At 40.4% G+C, this 25,926-nt stretch overlaps 1 protein-coding gene across 9 annotated transcripts in view; it reads left to right on the top strand.

Annotated features, from left to right (window-relative positions):
* The window catches only part of MAP4 (microtubule associated protein 4), a 276,274-nt gene that overhangs the window by 97,992 nt on the left and 152,356 nt on the right, over positions 1 to 25,926 (top strand). For 8 of the 9 annotated variants that reach the window (XM_073329155.1, XM_073329156.1, XM_073329162.1 and 5 more), the window contains 2 exons: positions 491 to 753; positions 12,373 to 12,438. In XM_073329155.1, the coding sequence (XP_073185256.1) occupies positions 510 to 753; positions 12,373 to 12,438 (310 nt within the window). In that variant the 5' untranslated portion in view covers positions 491 to 509. The remainder of the gene's footprint in view (positions 1 to 490; positions 754 to 12,372; positions 12,439 to 25,926) is intronic. The other variant, XM_073329157.1, reaches the window with a different exon arrangement.

The following is a 25,926-nucleotide window of genomic DNA, read 5'->3' as shown; positions in this document are numbered from 1 at the left end:
ACTGTCACTAGCCAGGTCTGCTGAGGACAGAAACATGCTGCAGAACCTCTGTGGAAGGGATGAAAAGCAACACTGAGATTTAAGGTACACACCAGAGATTATGTAAAACGTAATCTCCATAGGGGAGGCTGAGTGGCGTCTGCCCAAGAACTAGATTGCCTTGTGTCAGTTGGTTTTGTGCAGCTGAGGATACTGAATTAACTCTTGGCTCTGGAGGAGACACGAGAACAGAATGTAAGGTTAGGCTAATTCTTAGTTGCTAGCCATCTAGTAGCTTTTGTTTTATGCTCTGATTGCAAACACTATATGAAATTTAATGTGGATCATACAGTTAAAACACTTGACTCAGGAGAACTGTGTTGTCTTTAATTTTGTTTTCCAGGCATCTGGGAATTACAACACTGTGAAGGCAGGTAAACACAGTTGCCAGCATCAATCTCCTAGTAGCATTAGATCTCTTACTAAAAATATGATCTTTCTCATTCTTCAGGTTACAGAGGTGCTAAAGCATGGCTGACTTGGATCACAATCTCAGTCTTGCAGATGCTCTGACAGAACCACCAGCAGAAATTGAGGAGGAAGTGAAACGAGACTTCATTGCCACCCTGGAAGCAGAGAAATTTGATGACGTGGTTGGAGAAACAGTGGGTAAAACCGACTATATCCCCCTACTGGATGATGATGATGATGATGCAAAGGCTGAGAGCCAGGAACCAAAAAGCAAGCCCCACACAGACGGTGGTCAGGTAGAAAGTAAGTGTCTATAAGCACCAGACCAAATGGTTGCACCGTACATAAATATTACAGTAAGCAAACAGTGGGCTCCACGGTTTTAGGCCTTTTAAAACTTTTTGTACACCATTTTAAACTAGGCAATATCTAATGATTACACGTTGGGATTGGGAGTGAAAAGGTCTGGATTCTAATCCTTACTCTGCCTCTGTCTTGGTGTTTGATCTTGGAAAAAATCACTTACCCTCTGCCTTAATTTCTCAGCCTGTAAAATGGGGGTACTTAACAATCCTAACTCCCAGGAACTGGTATTGTGGGGTTTAATGCTTGTAAAGTGCTTTGGCCTCCTCAGATGGAAGGTGCTACACAAGTACTAAATGTTACTACATATGCTAAATATTTTTACCCCAAATCCCATAACTGTACAAAGGCGGGGGGGGGGGCCCGCAATATTATTCTCATTTTCTGTATGGAGAAACTGAGTCACAGAAGGTAAGTCACTCGGCAGTCCTGCCCATAATGTCAGTGGTTAAATGAGGAATAGAATCCACGTTGTCTGACGGTCTTGTGCTCTAACCACTAGGCCATACTGCCTTTCTAGCACTTCAAATTGTGCTTTGCAGACCTTTGGGTGAGGGGAGGAGAAGTTTAGTCTGTTGCTGCAGGAGCACTCTTCACTGACTGTGTTGACAAACAGGCTTGGCATCATTCACTAATGACTTTGAAAATTTACCAGCCCAAATGAAAAGCAGACATAATCTGGTGATTATGGGGGGGAAAATATCTGCTTGTTCCAGATTAATGAGTGAATAGACTTTGTTTTTCTGGCTGAGTTAGAGGAAGGGACTGGGATTCAGGAGCCTTGAATTCTGCTCCTTTACTTGGCTACTGACTCAGCACATAATTTTGGGCTAGTTCCTTAACTTCCCTGTACCTGATTCTGCAATTCTAAAATGGTGCTAAAACCCACCTATGTGAAGCACTTTGTCATCCTCTCATGAAATATGATGTGTAAATAAAAGCAAAATACTCTCTGCCTCTAACGAGGTAACGTCATCATTGTGGAAGAAGATTTACACTAATCTTGGTACTTATATAGGTGGGCAAAGGGGGTGAATATAAAAGGACTAAAATGGTCATCAGTCAGAACAAGGGATGGTCCTAAAGTCCCCCTCTGGTGTGGCATTGGACTGCATGTAGGAATTTGATCCACATCATACATTTTATTTTACATTATCTGAAAGTTAGGTACTTCACAATAAAGAACCAAAAAAAGTGCCTGCTCTGAAAAGCTTAGTCTAATATTAGATATGATGTGATGAGTGGGGATAAACGGGGAGGGTGGGATGAGGAAGGATGAAGGCTGTGGCAAAACATCATGTGATTACTCCAATTAGTCATGTACTCCTCTTGGTTTAATTAACAGATTTTTGTAATAGTAGATATTGACTTGTGCATTGTGGGGAAAAAAGTGGGGGTGGGAAAGAACTTTTTCACATTTAGCTTCAAAGATTTAGTTTTAAAGAGGTTTTTCTGCTGGAATCTCTTGAAGTTGGTGTACAGCTACAGCATCCTCTGCCAGAAAGATTCTCCATTAATGTTAAAATAAAAAATTGAAAATTATAATATCACAACAGAAATGTGTGTTGCTTTAAAATGCAAGCTTCTCTTTGAGGATGTGATCTCTTAGGTGTCCATCCCTTGGAGGTTCAGCATGAGAGCTCTTAGTGCTCTATATACAACTTTAGCCACTGAGGCAATTGGCAGTCATCTTACTGGTTTAATTGGCAGTTAAAACCTACATAAGCCACCCAGTAAGAAGACTTGTGGACCTGTAAGTGGGAATTGAGCTCGAGTCTCTCTGAACCCCTGTATGCTAACGTGAGCTGCCGGTAGGTCTGTCCCTTTATATGAGGATTTTGTACTGTGCACTTTTGGCTTTCTAGAAGGAGATGACATTTTAAATTTTGGCCCAGGATGTGCAATCAATCCTTTTAGTGACTGAATTGAATCTGTTTTTATCTTATTCTAAAACTAACAAGCCAGTTAATATTAGGTATATTCCAGAGGGTTAATACTAATGTTAGCTTCTAAACATGAAGAATTGGATGTTCAAATTGCCTTGGAGTAACTGGCAATGGAAATCATAAGCATTGTAGAATCCCTATCTTTGATGTTGTTTTGATCTCTCCAAAGTAATTGGAGAGCCTGATTACCATGGGTGCATAAACTAAAGCTTTTTTAATCTTTTTGTCTCTTTGTACATGCTTGGCTGTTAAGGTTTGTCAACCTCTGCAATCTCAAATGGTGTCAGTTTACTAGAAGCCATTCTTGGCTCTTGATCTCATTATGTGCTACTTTCAGATGGTTGTCTATTTTTTTTTCTTGAAGAGGTGATGGGAGATCAATTTCCTTGTGAAAAAGACCATGGTTTCTCATCAAAGCCACATGTTATGGCTGTTAAACAAATCTTGATTTAAAAAATGCTTCTGACAATATATAAGGTAGGATTGAATATGTGCTACCTGCCACTGAGTAAATCCTGTAGAATAAATCAGATTTAAACTCTGTGTGCTCTATGAAATGGCCTAGCTGGGAGTGAAACATAAGGCTCTGTTTTAATGTTTGATTGTAATATGAAGCTTTTGAGCACAGAAATTGCTGCATAACATTTAGCAAGAGGTTCACATTCAAAACTCCAGATTGTGACTCCAAAACTGCTTTATCCTTTCCTAAAAGAGGAAATGAACTTTCATGGATCAGACTTTTCAGCTCTCACTTGTTAATTTATTCATGTTAAAATGCCAGGATGTGTTTCGACAGCAGGATCTTTGCTACTGAGATTGACTTTCTTCAGTCAGAAACGAGTTTAGTCATATGTCCTGTCAGGATTCAGCTATTCCATCTCTGCTAAAGTGTTTTTTTTTTTGTTTTGTTTTTAAATCCATGAGCCAGATTAGATGAGCTTAACAAACAGTCAGATGGGCCCCAGCATGGACTTGTGTGAACCATCTGAATACTGAGAGATGGGTAAGGGAAGAGAAGGGGTAATGAGAATAGCAGTATAGTCAGATGGGAATTTGTCTCAAAGTGAGACTAAATGTTAATTTTAGAAAACCCTCAAGTGGTGCTTTCCACATTGGGATATCAATTCCTAGGAAGTTTTAGAGTATACCTAGCAAGTTGCTGGATATAATTTGGCAAATTCCAGGTAATCCTCTTACTACATTGTGGTCTTTACATAATGCTGGAGGATTGCTTTGGGTGTGTACAAAGCCTTCTGTATGTTTTTGCAGCTGGCTGCTGTGTGTACCTGTTTAATCTCCATCTTCTGGCAGAACTCTCAAACCTTCAGGGCTTTCAGTTGTGATGTAACCCTGAAGGCTGTAGGAGTGAAAATGACATTGAATTGAAGTCTAGATAGCCTGTGAAGACAGTTTTTTAAGCCCTGCATTGTTCTGATTCACCTAAAGTGAGAGAGATATTATCCTGTTTGGAAAATATTTAAATCCTGTTTTTTCAAATGATAGCCTTTGGGTGGGAGTGGGTGTCAGCTGAGAAGTAAATGTCAGGCTTTAAAACCCCACTGCAGACTGGTATGCTGTCTGCTACTTGCTTCCAAGTACACCATGCTGCTTCAAAACTTGATACTATTGCTACTTTCAGGAGTGGGGCAAGAAAGCTATGCTCTGTTTTACTCTTTTGGGTGTGTATACATTGCAAAAATCATCCCTTTTTCCATCCCAGTCGCAAGCTTGTCTGTCATCCTCGATTCTATGTTCAAGCCCCCAAATGGCCACCAGAGGGCATTGATAGTACTAGACTATGGTAGAGTGGACACAAATTGCTGCATATCTGAACAGACGTCCCCTCCCTAATAAGAAAACAAAGCACATATCTGGGGCCTGCAAGCTTGAGATCAAACCACAAAATTTCCCTTTCCTTTCCTTCTCTCTTTCTCCACAGTAACTGTAGGTGCCTTCATTGCAGAAGGCTGCAGGCTTCCTGTAAGTTTTTACATTGCTTTTGCAAAGAAAAATCAAAACCCTGACATTTGAGTTTAAGGACAGCAAATGTTTCATAAGTGCATCCTAAAAGCTGTATATTTAATTGAACTGGGAATTTCCTGAGTCTCAAAATGGGAATCAGAAAAAATCAGTCAATGATGTAGACATCTGGATTGTATCTATACTGCTAATATTCTCCATATATACATAATTGATTTTTTTCTAGAGGGCTGGTAAAACCTCTAGCATTAGTAAGAATTGTTACTTCATTGTCTGTAATAATGAAATGTATCCCACAGGATTAAAAAGAAAAGCTTTTCATCTGTTTCAGTATTCCAGGCAGCAATTCTTATGTTGCTGTCAGGATCTTGGCAATGAAATTAAATACAGCTGAAAGTACTGCAGGTAATACCTTGATTCTTTAAATGTTCCTACACTGCCTTTTTCCTTTGTACTTTTCATAGTATATATTTTGGGTAATAAAGAAGCATCCAAAACTTTGACTGAAGGGCTGTATTGGCAACTTGACAGGAGGTTGAGGGCAGCACTTAATTTGCATGAAGGACAGCTGATTTTAGCTGCCCCTCTACATCGGCAAAGCTGCAGAAACTGTAGGTGTAGCACACAGTGCTCAGTCTTGATCCAGGCATACGGCCTGCTGCTGGTGATCTCTGTGATGCGTATTAAAGATGAAGATTGTTGCAAACTATGCTGTAGAACTCCACAGGTCCTGTATTAGATCGACAGCTAATAAATGTGCTTTTTCTTAGGAGAGAGAAGAAAAAGTGCCTTAAATATTGTCTTAGAAATCTAGACATGATACTCCAGTTTCTCTAGCATGTTATAAAATGAAGGCGGTAGAGGGCTTATTTCCGACTTGGAGACGTTAATATTAATGCTGCTACAGTGCACAAAGCAAAACGAGGAAGTTCTAGCACAGTTGTTATATTGGCTAGCATCACGCGGTTGTTTTAAACGTCATTTAGTAGAGCACAATGTGGGAGACCCCAAATAGTTTTCTGTATTTAATCCTGTTGTGATTGTTTTCTTAGTAGGTAGAGAGACAAAGTGGGTGAAATAATACTTTTACTGGACCAACTTCTGATATTACCCACCTGATGTGGTCAGAGCAGCTATCCAAGAGTCATAGAATCGTAGGACTGGAAGTGACCCTTGAGAGGTATCTAGTTCAGTCCCCTGCACTCATGGCAGGACTAAGTATTATCTAGAAACCGCCTTAGCAGCAACATTTTGAATGAACTTGAGGGGGCAAGGTTGTAGCAGTTAAGACCTGAGATGAGAGTTTTCATGGTGTTGAGAGTTGACAGTGTAGGTTAAAGCCAATTATAGGGGACACTAGTTCTCTGAGGTTTAGGATCCAATTAAATGTATTGCAGAAAATGCATTTTTAAAAATTATACTTTTTTGTGGTTCAGTTTTTGATAAACTATAGCAATTCAGTGGGATCTAAGTGGGAGTATTCTATTATTAAAACTTGACTACATCCATTTTGCTGTGAAAATTCACAGGTACAAGGCATATCATGTATAATCTAAATGTTTGGCACTTTCATTGCTATTGTCATATGACCAAGGGCAAAAATTCACATGCATATTTGCATGTACCTGATGCTAGCAACACTGCGCCTATACTTGTGTTTTTATTAAAGTCATGTGATAGTTAACGATTTTAAGCCCTTGATCCTGGAGGCATGTGATTAAATGAGTGTCTTGGTTTTCATTTAAAATAAAAAAAGTTAGTCCTCCTGGTTGCATATGAAAATGTGACCCAAGTGTATCCAAAAGAGTCACACCAGAAGGCAAATAAAAATCCTCAAATTAATAATTTTCTTAAATCTCATAATCTTTTAAACCAATATAATAATTTGGGGGGCCTATTTTTTTTTTTTTAAATTGAAGTGGTCAGTACTGGAGATGCACAAGTAAAGGTAGCCTCTATTTAGTTTTAAGTCCGCTGTTCTGATGTGGATTCTAGCTAAGTGACTATGCACAACTCTGTTTATGTACATGTTTGGGTTGTATTATTCTCAGTTGTGCTTTGTGTCACGGTTTCTATTCATTATCTGGCATAACCAACCAATCTGCACATCTAATTGTTCTAAGAGTAATAAAATATATTAATGGGCTTATCTGAAAGTCTTTCTTTCGACCCTCTTGGCTTCTCACCCAAGTAAACTGCTTGTGTGATGGTGAATTAAAATGTGTTCAAAACAGTGTTGCTGTGCTTACATATAGAATCATAGAATATCAGGGTTGGAAGGGACCTCAGGAGGTCATCTAGTCCAACCCCCTGCTCAAAAGCAGGACCCATCCCCAATTAAATCATCCCAGCCAAGGCTTTGTCAAGCCTGACCTTAAAAACTTCTAAGGAAGGAGATTCCACCACCTCCCTAGGCAACGCATTCCAGTGTTTCACCACCCTCCTAGTGAAAAAGTTTTTCTTAATATCCAACCTAAACGTCCCCCACTGCAACTTGAGACCATTACTCTTTGTCCTGTCCTCTTCCACCACTGAGAATAGTCTAGAACCATCCTCTCTGGAACTACCTCTCAGGTAGTTGAAAGCAGCTATCAAATCCCCCCTCATTCTTCTCTTCTGCAGACTAAACAATCCCAGTTCCCTCAGCCTCTCCTCATAAGTCATGTGATCCAGACCCCTAATCATTTTTTTGCCCTTCACTGGACTCTCTCCAATTTATCCATATCCTTCTTGTAGTGTGGGGCCCAAAACTGGACACAGTACTCCAGGTGAGGCCTCACCAATGTCGAATAGAGGGGGACGATCACGTCCCTCGATCTGCTCGCTATGCCCCTACTTATACATCCCAAAATGCCATTGGCCTTCTTGGCAACAAGGGCACACTGTTGACTCATATCCAGCTTCTCGTCCACTGTCACCCCTAGGTCCTTTTCTGCAGAACTGCTGCCGAGCCATTCGGTCCCTAGTCTGTAGCTGTACATTGGGTTCTTCCGTCCTAAGTGCAGGACTCTGCACTTATCCTTATTGAACCTCATCAGATTTCTTTTGGCCCAATCCTCCAATTTGTCTAGGTCCCTCTATATCCTATCCCTGCCCTCCAGCGTATCTACCACTCCTCCCAGTTTAGTATCATCCGCAAATTTGCTGAGAGTGCAATCCACACCATCCTCCAGATCATTTATGAAGATATTGAACAAAACCGGCCCCAGGACCGACCCTTGGGGCACTCCACTTGACACCGGCTGCCAACTAGACATGGAGCCATTGATCACTACCCGTTGAGCCCGACAATCTAGCCAACTTTCTACCCACCTTATAGTGCATTCATCCAGCCCATACTTCTTTAACTTGCTGACGAGAATACTGTGGGAGACCGTGTGGTGTACCATGCCAAGCCATTAATGTGGAGATTGTTTAATATATTGGCCCTGTCCATTTTGCTTGAGATTATCTGGTTTAGTGGGCGCTTTCTTAAATTTGTTTACATAAAGGCAATCCTTTGCACTGGCCAGATGCAAGTAGTATCTTGTGATTCTGACAAGGATTATGGAGTTTGGATGTCTTGATGTGTTTGACTCTTAAATAGTTCAGATTATGATGATAGTGGGGTTGGTCTTAAAAAAGATTATTGGGAATTTGTATACCGCACTTCATATAGCTGAAATAGAAGTATATATTCAGCTCCAAGGCCTTTTTACCAAAACACACCTGGTAATAACAGTACATTTATACCAGTGATGAGCTGCCAAAATCTTAACAATGGGTTCCCTCCTCACCCCACGAGGGGGTCTTTGCCCACCCCTGCCCCCGGGACTCCTGCCCCATCCAACCCCCCCCCCCCCCCGTCCCCTGACTGCCCCCAGAACCGGGCAGGAGGGTCTCATGGGCCACCGTAGTGGGTGCCTACCCCGCCCCTAAGAGCCAGAGGCACCTGCTGGGGGGCGAGGTGGGGAGTCCCAGAGGTGCTTACCTGGGGCAGCTCCCAGGAAGCATCCAGCAGGTCCCTCTGGCTCCAGGGCTGGAGTACCCCCAGGGAAAATTTGGTGGATGTAGAGCACCCACCGGCAGCTCCCCACCCTGCGCCTGGCCCCAGATCACCTCACCTCACCTCCGCTCCGCCTCCTCTGGTGAATGCGCTGCCCTGCTCTGCTTCTCCGCCCCCTCCCCCGGCTTCCCGCGAATCAGCTGTTTGGCGGGAAGCCTGGGAAGGCTGAGAAGCAGGCAGTGGCTTCCTGCTCAGGCCGAGGGTGGCGGAGATAAGCTGGGGCAGGGAGCGGTTCCCCTGCTATCAGCCCAGCAAATAGTGCTTTACCACACTGTAAAAGCTTTTATGTGGTAATCTTTTGATACCCTCCCAGCTCTGGTCACATTTGGCTAGCTGTTTGATTCATAGATCTATCTCTTCACTTGCATCTGGGCTCCACATGCAGAGGTTTCTTCCCCATCTGAATTAACTGAATACAGAATCTTTGTGTAAAGCTGTTCTTTTTAAAGGGATATGCCTAACATGAAATCTAGTCATTTTAAAATGTTAGTTAAAAGCTTTTTTGTGTACTACAGTTGTTCTTTAGTCCCTCTGCGGCCACTTGTAGTTTTACAATTTCATTTTTCTATTTTTAGAATATTTTTGCTATTGCAGTGTAGAAAACTGACACAGTTTCAGCAGGTGATCTCAGTGATGGTCAGTGATGCTTACTTTCAGAACACTAGGGGAGTGAAATGATCATGGCTTTCTAGTCCCACTCACTTAACTGGCCTACTATTTTCTGAATTGCTGACACAAGGTTAGGGATTGAGGAGGAGGATTTTGCCTAAAGTTTGAGTGGGTGAAAAGGAGGGACTCTGCTTGGATAACTTGAAGCTGTTGCAAAGGAATGTAGGAATATGCCTGTATTGATCCTGTTGAGTGCTGCATGCTATGCAACCTGTTGTCACTTAACATGGACATCACTTAAAGATAGCTGTGTTAGCTATACTAATTTGTCAGCAAGCACAGCTGAGTCAGAATGAGCATTGAGGTACAATGCAGCTGTTCTAGTCCCTACCCTTTGCAGGATTAGATAGAAAGTCAGACTCTAGTTTTTAACCCTTAATTTACAAAGCACTCATTAATGAATGGTGTCTTAACTTTTTCTCCCTGGAAAGTCTTGTTTTTCATTTAAAATAAAAATGTTATTCCTCCTGGTTGCAGATAAAAATTGGTGCCCCAGTGCATAACATAAAGCTAACAACCAGAGATGCTGAGGTTCTGTTAAAAGAAGCATGTTCTTTACCATTAACTAGAATAAAATAAATCTTGCTGCTCTGTATGATTCCTGCAGTTGCTTGTCTTTACTATGCTTTTTACAACTGAAAACAGGGATCAGTTCCTAGAAGCTGAGCAGCAGCTTTTGGAAGAAAAGATAGGGTATTCCAATAGTTCCTTTATTGCACAGGGCTTGTTGCCAGCAGGATACAGTATTGCCATTTTACTAAATGGCCTTATGTCTGCTTGAAGTGGTGGTCTGAAGATGTCCAATAATGCTGGCAACCTGGCTCACAACATTAATTTCAACAGAATCCAGCTGTTAAAGATCACTGTGTATTTTGGAGAATGACAGGCTTTTATATTAAATTGTAGCCTTTCTTCTGCATACTGCTCCAGAAAGCATGAAGTGGATATAGTTACTGACCCTAAGCAGTTCTGTGTTCATGGGATTGTGGGATCAATATTGAATTGTATAAACCTATTTGGATGGTTAGAGAACTCCGTGGGTAATAGAGCAATATATGCATTTTCTAGTAATTAGAGTACAAAGGGTACTAATGCTTTCATAATGCTTCTCATCCATAGATCTCAAATTCTTTTTCAAAGATAACTAAGCCTCACTTTTCCCATGTTACAGTTGGGGAAACTGAGCCACATGGGAATTGTATAACTTTTCCAAAGTCACACAGAGTGAGTGGCCAATCTGGGGTTAACCCCAGATCTCCTGATTCCCAGTCCTCTGACCTAGCCACTGGATCTCGCAGTACTCAACTGCCTTCTGAGTTTAGGCAGGGTATAAATCCTAGTATTCCCAAGGAAATTCTTTTAAGCAATCTTGAAGGAGGAAGGACTCTGATCTTGAAACCGTGAATATCATTAAACAAGTTGAAGGCTGAACACCTTTCATTATACTGCCTTTAAGCTCCCCTATTTACAGGACTGATTTTATTTTTAATGAAAACAGCTTTTTGTTGTTCACTTTAGTTATTAGTTTTGTTAAATACTGATGATGCGTGACATATTTTAGGAGATGAGAGCTGGGTTTTAGCAATGTGTCTCTTGTTGACTTTTGTAGGAGTTATCCAGCTAAGTGCTCATGTAATAGACAAAAATAAATAAACTTGAATGCATATGCTTTATAATGTGTCTCAATTGAAATTTTCTTAGGTAAATATCCTGAACCATATTTATTGATTTCAGCTTTGACTAGCTGAAATAAGAATGTCAGTTTCCATCATTATTCTAGGATTAGTCCATAACTGTAAAATGTTAGTTTCATGTCAGCCAGGGAGACAAAAGAGTGTCTCTCCCTAGTCTTGTCTTTGTCATGCAGGGTAACAGTTCTGGACCCACACTAAACCTCCCAACTCTTTCTTTTAATGAAGCTGAGTTGGACATGGTTAAGGAATGGAGTCACTTAGATTGTATCCCAAAAGCATTTTGGAAGCTCCACAAATTATAAGGCTAAGATAACAGTGGTTTGTCCAAAAGGGTAAAGGCAACAATTTCAAGTACTAGGACTCCTATGTCTGTCTCCTCAGGGCTCAAATATTCTCTGGAAGGAAAATGGATGTCACCCTCAAAAGGGCACTCAGGATGAGCAAAAGCACTTCTTATCTCGGTTATATGTTACGTTTGTATTGAGACCTCTTGTATAATGGTCTCTCACTCCAGAGCTTGCTTCAGAAAGTCAGATGCAAGCTTCTCTTTCTGGAACAGATTATGCTCAGGGTTTTTGTGTGATACAGCCTTTGCTGTAATGACCGTATCCATATGCAATATAGCAATGAGTAGTACAGTAAGGAGGGCCTATCTTTGTTAGATGAATAAAATTTCAAAGGCACACTTTATTGAAAAAAGAAAGAGTACTTGTGGCACCTTAGAGACTAACCAATTTATTTGAGCATAAGCGGATACAGACTAACACGGCTGCTACTCTGACACTTTATTGAATATCCTTTAAGGGAATTCTGCTGTGGGGTTGCCTTTTGGAAGCCAGTTTAGTCCAAGGTTCATCCCCAAGATGATTTGGATAATCGCAATTGTGGTGTGAGTTGTTGCAGAAGACCCAGGTTATAATTCTGTGGGTCACTTTCATGGGACTAAGCAACAGACTGTGTGCCTGGAATACGGCACTCTCTTAGGAAGTATTGATGGTACTGGTGAGTGGTTAATTTGGCTTTTCTGACTCAATGAGGTGTGTGGCTTGTTCCCCCTACCCTGATACAAGGGAGGTGGGAGTGGCAGTCAGAGAGAAGATCTGGGGTGTGGATTGAGCAGTATTGAGGGGAAAAAAAACATCTTGGCGAAAAGTTTTGAGATGAACCTTATATAGGTTAGGAGTAACATCTCCCCACCGGTTGATATTCTCTGTGGTTATTGCAGGTACTTCAGCTGTTGGACCAGCAGTGCTAGAAAATGGTGACCATGGAATAGATGATGACAGTACAGGTAAGAGAGTAATGTCTGAGTTAAACACAAAGCTTTGGAAGACTTACCTATTTCCTCTGGTGCAGTCAGAACCTACTAGATGAACTTTGTTCTGGCAAAGTGTTCTTTTCTATGAGCTTTTCAGTATTTATTTGGTACTTGCTGAAGAGCTGCTCACTGCCCAGTGAACCTTGATTTTTCTAAAAAGTTTTAGCTTAGTTTAAACGCATCTTCTATTCCAGAATTGCTCATATGTAGGAAAGCCCCTTTTAGAAGGCTTCATGTACTGTAGCCACAGTTAACCTAAGGAAGATGTATTTGAGATACTGATATATTAAAATGACTTTCCAATGAAGCCCTAACATTACCTGGACTAAGTCTACCCTATTTTGAGTATGAACTTCCCATGTTGTTCTCCCCAGTTTCAAAGTGCAGTGTGATCATCAGCTGCCAGGAGAAGTTCACTGTGGTCTGGTTGTTCATCTTCTCTTCTCAGTTTTTCCCCCGACATTCTTAGACTCTCACTTTGGCAGCGTGCTATCAAAGTTGAAGTTTTGAAGTCCTCCTAAATCCATCTCTTAACAGCAGAACATAATAACTTGGTATTTCAAGACACATGCCATGACTAAATGGGTAAATCTCTACACAAATATCCTGTGACAGGATCTGAATGAGTGATTAAACTTCACGTCTGTCAGGGACATGCATTATTTGTCCTATTTTTGCTCATTGCATTTAGCTTGTTGTTGTACCTTGGATATCACTATCACCATAAATATTAAGGTAGGTCCTTTGGGGAAAATACCCGGCTGTAACAAGTATTCCAGTAATAGGTAACTTTTCTTTTGTAGTGAAGGGGGGAGAAATGGTTGATCAACCAAAGCTCTTACATTGTAGTAATTTTTGCTCTACCAAGTATACAGTTGTTCAGAGGTGATTGTCATTGTTGGCGTTGACCGGAGGTATTTGCTGGTCTCCTGAATCACTAGCTCCAAATAGAGGCTAAAAATGTTATTTTGACAGTGATCCCAGCCTATGGCTGGAGAGGCTGCACTAGAGACCCAAATTGGAACCTCCTGGGGTAGCATGTTACACTTATGTTGGTCTTCAGGTCCAGGCTCAAGAAAAACAAGCTTCCTGAGGCTATGAAGGGGCAGAAAACTCTTGTTGTGGTCAGTACTTGTGCTTTTAGAGAATTATTTAATTTTTAGTGCATATGTGGTTAAATTGGATGCATTTATTGGGAGGATGAGGATTTACAAATACAGCATTAGTCTCTGTGCTTAACCTGCTTTTGTAAATGCTTGTCAGAATAAAGCTGTAGATTTTTTACAGGAAAGAATAAAATTAAGGTGACCCCTGAGCCTCTCTCAATCCACTTCAGTTGCTCTTTTCAGTGTTATATATATGCTGGAAGAAGTGGAATCCAGACTTATCCCATTATGACATTGTAAGTATGTGTAACTGACTGTACTGGTGCACCATGGTCCTCTTTTGAATGAATGATTCTGGAGTTTAGTAATAGTCGTCTTTAAAGAGTAGTCTTCAGTAAACCATAACAAATTAATTTTAACCTCTCAGATGCTAAATGCTAACAACACAAGCAAAGACCTTTGTAGGGGACTGCAGCCTGTTTGTTATCAATAGGTTCTGTTTTGAGGTCTAAGTTTGTGAGGTTTGGAGTTCAGAATTTTTTCTTGTTAGAGGTTGTCTAAAGGCAACATCAGAGTGATAGGAATAGCAATATGGAAGCTTAAGTAGTCATTTAAACATCAACTAACATAGGGTTTTCAGAGTAATGGGAAATGTGTATAATACAACTGTAGTCTTTTCAAAATGTCTCACAACACTGATCTTCAATAGTTAGTTAAATAATAGAGGGAGAATGATATTAAGAGGCACAGACAAGGGAGAGACTTTTTCAAATGAGATTTGAAGGGAGATGAACAGTTGATGAGCTGGGAAAATCCAGAAAGACTGTTCCAGAGAGCAGGAGCTGCAGAGAAGGTTCCATAACTTCAGAATTGTGGTGACAAACAGGTGATACAGAAGTAGAGTGAGATCATGGAGAGCTTTGCAAAACAGAGCCACATAGTTATGCTTTTTTTCTCCTTCTGCAGTGGAATGTATTTGGAGCCTGATTCAATGGGACATTGACTTGATGACTTTCATTACATATAACATTCTCTGCAGTTATCTGGAGTATACAGTGGTTAGGATTAATCAGGTCTGAAAAAAGCCCCCCCCCCCCCCCCGGCTTTTCCCAGTTTAGCACTCCCTTTATTATATTAAGGGCATGTCTACATGGGGACTCTAGGAAAGTTGAGGTGAATCAACTAAAAGTGTGAAGTGAATGTTCGTAACTCAAAATGCTTTAACTCCTCTCTGTGGGTGCGCTCGCTCACTGGTAAAGTGGCCTTAGGGTACGTCTTAACTACGATCGGGAGGTGTGCTTGCAGCACATGTAGGCATACCTGAGCTAGCTCACTAGAAATAGCAGTGAAGCTGCTATGGCACAAGCTAGCTGCTCAAGTATGTACCCAGTGTCCTGGGTGGGCTTGTGCTTGGGCATCTAGCCCATGCTGCTATGGCTTCAGCTTCTCTGCTATTTTTAGTGAGCTAACTCAATCAAAACTAGCTCTGGTAGTCTTACACAAGCTGCATTCACGCCTCCTAATTGCAGTGTAGATATACCTCCACGAAGGATTAAATTACAGTGAACTAAAGCCAAATTACTCTGAACGAGAAAGCATCCATATGGGGATTACCACACTTTAATTTATGCACATTCAGTTCATGGCTTTCGTTGATTTGCCTGAACCTTCCTGAGTGTCCCCATGTAGAGAAGCCCCAAAAGTCTGGATACCCCAACACAAAAGGGAATTTTACAGTGTGATGCCAAACCCCACAAGGCTGGTTTCTGTTGTTGTTTTCCCTGGCTGGAATATCCAGACTATAGTAGAGTTGTGGGGTATCCTTGGAGGAAACATTGAGTGCAGGATGTCAGAATGTAAGTGAAAGATTTGTGTGGTTAATTTTCCTATATTTACTTTCTAATTAAGGGCCCAATTCTGCAAGTGCTGAGCATTTTCAACACTTGCTGATTTAAGTAGGAGCTAGGGGTACTCAGCACCTCGCATAATGTTTAGTACCTGGCAGTATTGGATCTTGCATGTCTAGTGGTTTTTCCTCTCCTTAAAACTAATTCACAGAAATATATCTTGCTGGGTACAGTTTTTAATGCAAATCCTCCTTTTTAGAGACATTGTGAACTGCCATTCTCTCAACAGCACTTTGCCACTAATCTAGATTTACCACAGCTAATTTCTGCATGTAGCACAGTTGTCTGCTCTTGCATGAAGTGAGACTTTTTCAGACTTTTTTGTAAAAATGAAGTTTCCTTTTTCTGAATTGGTCTCTGGAAAGGTCTGCTATCAGCACTAAATGAAATATTGCTTGATGTGCAGTTTGCTGCATTAATGTTCATGTTTACTAATGATTTACGCTTTTTTGCCCTTCCCCCTCCCTTTCCCTTCTCCTATTTCTTTCCCTCCTTTTCTATTTTCTCCTCCTAGAAGCCTAGACTGTCTTCTAACACTGGGGCTGCTACTGACACAAGACCAGTGTCCTTTTCTACCTGCCATTACAGTTCTAAAACCTTCGGCATTTTACAGAGCTCTTGCTTTACATCCCTGGACTTTACGTGTAGAAGAAACGTGTAGCTCTACCGTCCCACTTCTGCTGTCAGCTGATCAGCCCTCCTCTTCCTCCTCCTCCTCCCTCTCTCTGCAGTGCTTGTTGAAACCTTCCTTTCTTTGTGTAAGCACAAACATGCATGACAGATTTTTTTAACTGCACAATTTTAGCAATTTGTTAAGATTACTTTTTAACTTGCCTTTACAATTCCATTTTTATTTAATCCATCTTTTAAAAATATTAAAAATTCACTGGGGTTTTAATTCTTAACGAAGGGTTTGACAGTAAATCCAAGCTGTGCTTTCATAGGGGATGGGTCCACCACGACTGCAGCTCTCCTCCTCTTTTCACCATCACTGAACACATCCTTAGGGTAATCCTGAGTTTCACCTGCCTTTGTCCTTGCTGCTTAGAAACCTTTGTGAATAAGGATTTAAATTTAATTATGCCATTTTCTTTGCTAGAAAGAGGTGGCTCTTTATGGGATCTACTATAGAGACTTTAAATATAATTCCCAAATTTGCATCTACTTAGACCTAAGGAGCTTTCTTTTTTATTTATTTAAAGAAAATTCTTTTATCCAACTGGCATCCACTAATCATTGGTTAACCCCCCCCACCAAAAAAAAGCAATTGTTTTCGCACCCTGAGTCTCAGTAAAGCAAATCACATTGATACTGCACTGACTACTTCAAAATTGGAAGCAAAAGAAGAGTTCCGTTTTAATTACAACTTTTATGTGTGGTGAGTACTTTTGAGGGAAAGGCATGGGGCTCAGATGCAAATTATTTTTATCTGCCCTCAAGAAGTATAAAGAATGAATCTGAGCAATAAAACAGATGTCAAGAACTACATTTAACTTGTCAAATGTCTAACAAAATAATTATCTGACAAGGCTCCAACCATACTGAAAGAAACAGTGCCTCTTTGAACTCCCGCAGATCTGTCTCTATGTTCAGCATGTCATTTGCAATTCCTGCTGCTATTCCAGCATAGATATAATTCAAGTCTTTCATGTGAAAAGTTTTGCTACTACAGTAGAATTGGCATTGAGGTGTAGATTTTTCCTTAATAATAGAGACTTCATAATAAATACTGCCCTCTCGTGCAGTCCTTATATGCACATGCTTGATCTGCTGCTAACAAATATATGTATAGACAAAATATAAAAATAGTGTACCAAAGGCATACACTTCTAGAGCACATTAACTGCTATAACACATAGGTGGATTTTGATGCAGTACCGAGACTGAATTTTTCTAGACCAGGGAATGCTTTTTGAATGGGCTCTGCTATAAAGTAAATCTTAGTCTTGGCCCTAGTTTTATGCAGTGTTCATAAGGACATCTCACACATTTAATATTTTCAGTTTGAGACATCAGTCCACTAGAGAGACTGTCACTAAGTTCAGGAAAGCAGTTTCACACTCAATTTGCTCGTGTTAAAATTAATAGCCTAACATGTAGCACTGTACAAACTGTACAAACAGAATTCCTTTCAAAATGCAGCCAGTGCTGGGGTTGAACACAGTATTTTAGCCAAGCACAGTGCTGTGTGTAACAATTCTGGACACGTGAAGCAGTATCAGGAGTCTAAATATGATTATCCAGATCTTCACGAGGCCACGACAATGGCGCCAATATTCTGATGTCGGTGAAAAGCATCACAGAACCTTTAATGGTCAGGTGGCTTGCAGTGACACCGTAACCATATCGGAGCATTTGTACAATGAGTCACTGGAAGGGCATTACCTAGGATTGCCAGTTTTGGCTGGAGGTATTCCTGGAGTTTTGTTACATGACAGTCTTTAATTAAAGATTAATCTTTAATTCCTGGGGACTCCAGGACAATCCTGGAGGGATGGCAACCCTCGCATTACCTGTTGAGTTGCCAGTGCTGCTCATTGCAGTACTCTGGGTTTTTTCTTGAAGGTCTCTAATGAAAGTAGTGACCCATCTTGGTTTAGCTTTAGAACTCTCTCTGTCTCCACCGACGCTGGTATGTGTCCAGAATTGTTACTTTGCATTACACATGTGTCTCCTTTATACCTTCTTTTCCCCCTATACCTGCATCTTGGCAGGGGGTTAGACAAGATGACCCTTGTGGTCCCGTCTAACCCTATGGTTCTATGCTTCTATGTAATCAGTCTGTTTAATGACATATATCAGAATTTGAGAAGCTTTTCACTCTCCAATTAATGTGAACTTACTGCCTTTACTTATTCAAAGCCTCATTAATTTGAAGCTGACAATTCACAATGCCAATTTACTGAGAGCTCTGAACAGTAACAGTTACAGTGTTAGCATTACTATAGGAAATTTACATCTCTTTATTTCCTGATAAGAGACTGTGGCCTATGAAAAAAATTTAAAATGCGGAAGTGAAAAATTTTGGTATTCCTATCTGGTCTCTGTTTTTATGCATTGCTGAGCTACCACATGATTTGCAAAGACTGGTGATCCTTTTAGAGGCCAGGACTGGAATACCAGGTCATGACTGAAGTGCATTAATAAAACTCTTTTGGTCCTCTGTACTAGAATAAGAGTGGCACTTGGGATTCAAGGTACATTGGCAATCAGGCCATACCAAGATCCCATTCTAGCTTTATGCATTTTTATGTAGCAAACTATCTTTAGTGGTGGTCTGTCACATGGTGTTATAGGGCCATTGGGAAATGTTTTTGTAATAGCCACAATATTTCTGCTTGGTTGGCTGAAAAACCAATGATGCTTTGATGATCTTTCTCCATCCTCGATATATCATTCTCTTAAAAGGATGTTATGGGATTCACTACCAGAGATTTGGGGACTTCTGGACAAAGACCAGTGACTGAGTAAAGAGGGGGCATCCCAGGGAAATATTTTTAGTGGAACCTGTCATTATGAATCCTGGAGGAATTTTTGCTTAGTGACGCAAGTCATTCTTCCCCTCCAGAGGAGGTGGGCAATGCTGTCTGTGTCCCAAGCTCTAGGTACCTGCAACTGAAAATTAAACTCCCCAAGTGGTTTTATTATGCTGGATATACATCTCTTTTTAATAAATTGTTTGGGTGGAAATATTTAGCGTTGTGGCAGTTAGTCTGGTAAAGTTGCCTTACAGAAAAACTGTGCCAAAGAAGTTCAGAAAACTAGCAGTTCCATTTTTAGCAAAATCAGCCTTAACATTTGTCACCACTACCCAGCCATAACAGTGTGTCAGACAGAACAAAGCAAAAGTTGATAATGAAAACTGAGGCTCCCCTGTGAATCTAGTCACTATCAACTACTGAGTTGCATAATTCATCACACTTTATCACAGGACCAAAACTTATTTAATTATTTTTTTCGCCATTTTTTGTATTTTCTTTTAATCATGTTTTTTGTTTGAGATATGTATTGCAAATTTCCAAAAACTTATTTTGAGTTTATTTCACTGTTGAAGTGTCCTTTAGTAAATTTCCGTCTAACAGACAGATCAAGGTTGTCATGCATGTCTAATGCTGTGACTTTCTGGAGTGAAATGTAACACACGTTTCTCAGGGGGTGGGGAAGGGAGAATCGATTTTTCCTTGTGGTTTCCAGTTATGCCTTTTTGTATGTCATAAGAAAGAAAAATGTACACTGCATCTTGTTAAAGACTTAGTGCAGTAACTGTGTATGTCAAAGTACTCTTCTCAAATTTTCAGGAAGCTACCAGGCTTGTGAATTGCTTTATTTAAACTGCATATGCACTCCAGGCTTTATTGCCCAGTTGCACGAGATAATGTAAAACCTTTTTCAGGATATTTTATAACTTAATTTATGCCTCTAAATTTGTATATTTTGTTGGATTCCAAGAGTTTGTATATTGTGATGCTGTATATCACTTTGCTGAATAAACCACCTAATAAACACCTTGCACTAACAGCTCAATAACTGCACCTTGGTGGGAATCTTCTTGGTGTTCTATGAGAGACAAACTTTTGTTTAAAGTCAATATCTAAAGTCATCCAGACTGACCTTGATTCTTATTCCTAAGTATTGCTTAGGGTTTGTTATAAAATTACAATATTTTCTAATTGTGTGTCTGTAAATGCCAAAGGAGAAGTTCCTGTAGGAGGAAAATGGTCTGAAGGTTGGAATAACTTGCTGTCTAAATAGCTAGTGGAAGAGACTTCTCTCCTCATCAGAGAACCATTTTAAGTGTAGTTTGTTCAGTAAAAGGAGCCTTAATAACTTGGGTGAACTACATGATTCAGGTACTACTTAAAAATTAATACAAATAATAAAATCACGTGTCTTCCACAACACACACGGATCAAACTTTCAAATCCAGAGAACTGCACTAGGTGTCCAATTCCATGTTGGGGCACTCAAATTAGTATTAAGACACCCAAATACTGCTCATAAGCACCTGCATATGAAAGTTAGGCAGTGCATGGAAGTGACACGTAACAACTAAAGCACATGTCCTGAAAGAAAAACACTTAATTTTTGAGGGATCAGCAGGGAAGAAAAATATTATTTATGCAAAGTATATTCCATACCATTCCAGTGGAGGAGAAAATAAATCAAACCACATTTCTTCCAGCTACCATAATGAGTGTAATGGAGGCATTGGTTGCAAACTCATAGCCAAGATTGAATCTAGATATCCTATTTTCTGCCCTCCCTCAAACTTTGTATTGGGTAATCCAATTTGTTTACACATAAGAATGCTTAAAGTAGGACACGAGAAGATTTTTTTTTCCTGAGAAATTCAAAGATGCGAGATTAAAGACGTTTGTTTCCTACTTCAAAAAAAACAAACACCTCCCCTTCACCCCCTGCATCTTGTGCTTATTTGGCCCCTATGTTCTCAATAGTGGTGTGTTTTCAGAACTATCCAGACTTCACACTCAGAGTTGGCTCTTTCGGCCCTTAAAAGTAGGCTTACATCATGGCATATTTTCCAGAGAAGAATTATTTGAATCTTAATTCTCATGGAGTGAAGTCAGAGTGAGCAAGAAGGAATCTGGCTAAATAAGCCTGTTGTATTATTCTGGGAATTGTCATGCCAGTTTGAAACTGCTTTCCGTGATTTTGGAGGACTCTAAGAATCATCCAGAATGGGATGAAAGCTGAATGGAGGAAGAGGTAAGAAAACCAGGAAGCATGGAGACTGATAATTTGGACTAGAGACAGGAGAGAATTTAGGTACATCATGCAACTAAAGAGCACTAGAAACTCAGGAAGTTTCAGGGTAATTTTGTGTAAGATTAGGTTTTACATCTGTAAATGCTGCTTAAACTCCTCTTCCTGTCTTCCACATTTACTGGTATGCTATGAATAGGATATTGTAATTCTTTGTTCTCATTGCCCAATGAGTGCTGCGAAGGGGCTAACTGGTTATGTTGGCACTTTCATACTGCACGGATGACTCTTAAGAAGCTAGATGTAAAGCTGCCCACCTCACTTAAACAAAAGAGAGTGCATTATACCAATACAGCCATTATGGTATGCTCTTTTAAAACAAACTGTGTGTACATAAACTGATTTTGTATTAATCAAGTGAATTACCATTTCAGTATAGTATCAGAGGGGTAGCCATGTTAGTTTGGATCTGTAAAAGCAGCAGAGAGTCCTGTGGCACCTTATAGACTAACAGACGTACTGGAGCATGAGCTTCCGTGGGTGTCGGATACATGCATTTTGTGGGCATTCACCCACAGAAGCTCATGCTCCAGTACGTCTGTTAGTCTATAAGGTGCCACAGGACTCTTTGCCATTTCAGTATAAACTCTCTAGTGACTTCAGACAACATTGCAATGAGAGAGATCCTTTCCCTGGTCATCTGCTGCAAAATATTAAGATTTTTAGAAGCTAGTGTTTTCAGGAACTTTTCATCTATTGAAGAGTCCCTCAAGAAGAAGCTTTCATCCCTTATGTACTGTTTGCTGAAATCCAGTGAAATTTACACATGAATAAATACAAATTTTAAAGAGAGACTCACATTTAGAGTAAAAGTACAGTATAAGTAAAGCACCCCTCCGAAAGCAATTGACTTTGGCATCTATTTTCTGAATTATCATTTTTATTAAGGTATTTGTATTTTGAATACAAATGTTCTCTTAAAATCCCAGTTTTAGCTTGATCCTGCAGTGACCATATAAGCCTTAGTTTGATATTGGTTTGTTATAATGGAAATAACTGCTATGAAGCCCTAATGTTGTCTCTGCAGGATTGAGTAGGGGAGGAATATGCTTGTTTACGTACAAAACTCGATGATATTTAGAAAATTGCAGGAGGGACTAGCATAATGGACACTAAAATTCATATTAGTTCCTTGTGTTCATAGATTCACAGATTTTTAAAGCTGAAAGGGATCAGATAGTCTGACCTGTGTAACACAGGCCAGAGAACCTCACCCAATAATTTTTGCATCAAGCCAATAACTTCTGTTTGATCTGTAGCATAGCTTTAAGAAAAATATTCAGTCTTGTTTTCAAGAGTTCAAGTGATGGAGAATCCATCATATCTTTAGGTAAGTTGTTCCAATGGTTAATTACCCTCATTGTTAGAAAATTGAGCCTTATTTCTGAATGTGTCCAGGTCCAGCTTCCAACCATTTCCTGCAGCACTAAAGAGCCCTCTACTATCAGAATTCCCCCCTCCCCCCACCTAGGTACTTGTAGACCATGATCAAATCACCTCTTAACCTTCTCTTGGATAAACTAAAATAGCATTTCAAGGCTGACATTTAAATTTTCACTAGTGACACTGAGCAGCTATAAATGAATCTGTTCTTTGTGCCATCACAGTAGAAATGATTATGCTGAAGAATCTTAATTCTGAAAGAATTTTGATGCCTTGGACTCGAGACCTGGGTTCTACTCCTAGCTGTGCTACCTGAAAAGTGTGACTTTGGGCAAGTCATTTAATCTCTGCCTCCATTTCTTCCTCTGCAAAATTCTTTCCTCTGCAAATCATACTTTACTTACCTTCTGTATTTTAGAAAATTAGCATACACAAGTGATTTTTGACATGCCGCAATATGCACTGCGTATTGGTCACAGGAATTTAGTCTCTCTTTTGAAAGCAGACAAGCAACCATTCCTGAAATTGCAGAATGTACAATTTGCTTAGATGTTAAATGTCCAGAACATTAATGTTTTAATAAAATCTCCTTCTAAGCAAAAATTCTTATAAATTAATATTTTTACATTTTAATGTAATTTGAATGTAATTTTTAAGAAAAGTACAGGATTGACAGCTGTGGAGACCAAAGTGCCCCATTATACCACAGAAAAGTACACCATGTCAAGCCTTGGCATGTGTGTCCCTGTCCCTCCCCCCCACCTTCCCCATTGGGACTAGTGCCTTTCCAATATGCCTCTTTACCTGGAAGTATCCTGTCTTGGAGTGAGAGGGTAGTGTAATCTCCATGCCTTGTACAGCTTTGAGCTTTTTAATGAGATGGTCTACAGGGAGCCAAGTAGTGCTATTTGAGAAATGCTACTATTCACCTGGTATCAGTGCTCTGGGGTATGTGATTAGAAAACCATCCCAGCAGCTGAAGCAAGGAATGGCAGTAAGGTTCTGTGAACAAATTCCTAGTTTTGGGTCTGGTGCCTAGGTAACATGATAAGCACAGTAGTAATACCTGATACGAGTCCAATTTAAAAATGCTTATTTGGATCAGTGAAATCAGAGCTATAACTTTCCCAAGTTATGACATATTGTGCCTAAACTAACTCCCCTTTCGCAACGCCAAGTGACCTATGGTAAGTGACAAATGAGTTATCTTTGAAAACTCGTGGTTATCTTTGAAAACTCGTGGCGAACCGGGGAAGTCCCGGATGACTGGAAAAAGGCTAATGTAGTGCCAATCTTTAAAAAAGGGAAGAAGGAAGATCCTGGGAACTACAGGCCAGTCAGCCTCACCTCAGTCCCTGGAAAAATCATGGAGCAGGTCCTCAAAGAATCAATCCTGAAGCACTTGCATGAGAGGAAAGTGGTCAGGAACAGCCAGCATGGATTCACCAAGGGAAGGTCATGCCTGACTAATCTAATCGCCTTTTATGATGAGATTACTGGTTCTGTGGATGAAGGGAAAGCAGTGGATGTATTGTTTCTTGACTTTAGCAAAGCTTTTGACACGGTCTCCCATAGTATTCTTGTCAGCAAGTTAAGGAAGTATGGGCTGGATGAATGCACTATAAGGTGGGTAGAAAGCTGGCTAAATTGTCGGGCTCAACGGGTAGTGATCAATGGCTCCATGTCTAGTTGGCAGCCGGTATCAAGTGGAGTGCCCCAAGGGTCGGTCTTGGGGCCGGTTTTATTCAATATCTTCATAAATGATCTGGAGGATGGTGTGGATTGCACTCTCAGCAAATTTGCGGATGATACTAAACTGGGAGGAGTGGTAGATACGCTGGAGGGGAGGGATAGGATACAGAAGGACCTAGACCAATTGGAAGATTGGGCCAAAAGGAATCTGATGAGGTTCAATAAGGATAAGTGCAGGGTCCTGCACTTAGGACGGAAGAACCCAATGCACAGCTACAGACTAGGGACCGAATGGCTAGGCAGCAGTTCTGCAGAAAAGGACCTAGGGGTGACAGTGGACGAGAAGCTGGATATGAGACAGCAGTGTGCCCTTGTTGCCAAGAAGGCCAATGGCATTTTGGGATGTATAAGTAGGGGCATAGCGAGCAGATCGAGGGACGTGATCGTTCCCCTCTATTCGACATTGGTGAGGCCTCATCTGGAGTACTGTGTGCAGTTTTGGGCCCCACACTTCAAGAAGGATGTGGATAAATTGGAGAGAGTCCAGCGAAGGGCAACAAAAATGATTAGGGGTCTGGAACACATGAGTTATGAGGAGAGGCTGAGGGAGCTGGGATTGTTTAGCCTGCAGAAGAGAAGAATGAGGGGGGATTTGATAGCTGCTTTCAACTACCTGAAAGGGGGTTCCAAAGAGGATGGCTCTAGACTGTTCTCAATGGTAGCAGATGACAGAACGAGGAGTAATGGTCTCAAGTTGCAGTGGGGGAGGTTTAGATTGGATATTAGGAAAAACTTTTTCACTAAGAGGGTGGTGAAACACTGGAATGCGTTACCTAGGGAGGTGGTAGAATCTCCTTCCTTAGAGGTTTTTAAGGTCAGGCTTGACAAAGCCCTGGCTGGGATGATTTAACTGGGAATTGGTCCTGCTTCGAGCAGGGGGTTGGACTAGATGACCTTCTGGGGTCCCTTCCAACCCTGATATTCTATGATTCTATGATTCTATGAAATGCTCTGAAGACTTCATTTTTAAAAATGACAGACTTCCCCTTCCTACTCTAGATACCTTTCATATACAACTGCAGCTGAACCTCCCACCAGTAACTTTCTCATGTCTGTATTCTTGTTTTTTAAATAAGGGAGGCTCATTTATAAAGGGTTGAATGCTTCTAGAGTAATTTATAGACAGTAAAGTTATGAAATTAAGCAGATATTTGAGATCTGGTTTTTAAATCAAAATAACACTTTTGTGAGAACTTAAAGAATCTGCTTTACATGGTATTAAGTGGTTTGGGTAAACTTGAGTATTATCTTTCTATCTTCATTATCTCTTTCTAGAAATGTGTGTGCAGCTTTGAGCATTCTGCTATATGGAAATGACATTAACAAATAGGCATGTTCCTTTACGGTCTCTGATTCAAATACCATTGAAGGCAAATCTTACAGATGCAAGAAAAATGTGTGCATAGATATATATCATAAATATTACATGTCCCCTCTTAAGAGTTCCTTGTGGTAACCTAGATAGTGCTTGTATCAAAACTGTCATGTCACGGTGATAAAGAATCAGAGCCTTTATTTTAACATTAAAG

The sequence above is a fragment of the Lepidochelys kempii genome, chromosome 2 (assembly GCF_965140265.1).
Source record: "Lepidochelys kempii isolate rLepKem1 chromosome 2, rLepKem1.hap2, whole genome shotgun sequence".
Taxonomy (NCBI): Eukaryota; Metazoa; Chordata; order Testudines; family Cheloniidae; genus Lepidochelys; species Lepidochelys kempii.
This window is presented reverse-complemented; position numbering and strand designations above follow the sequence as displayed.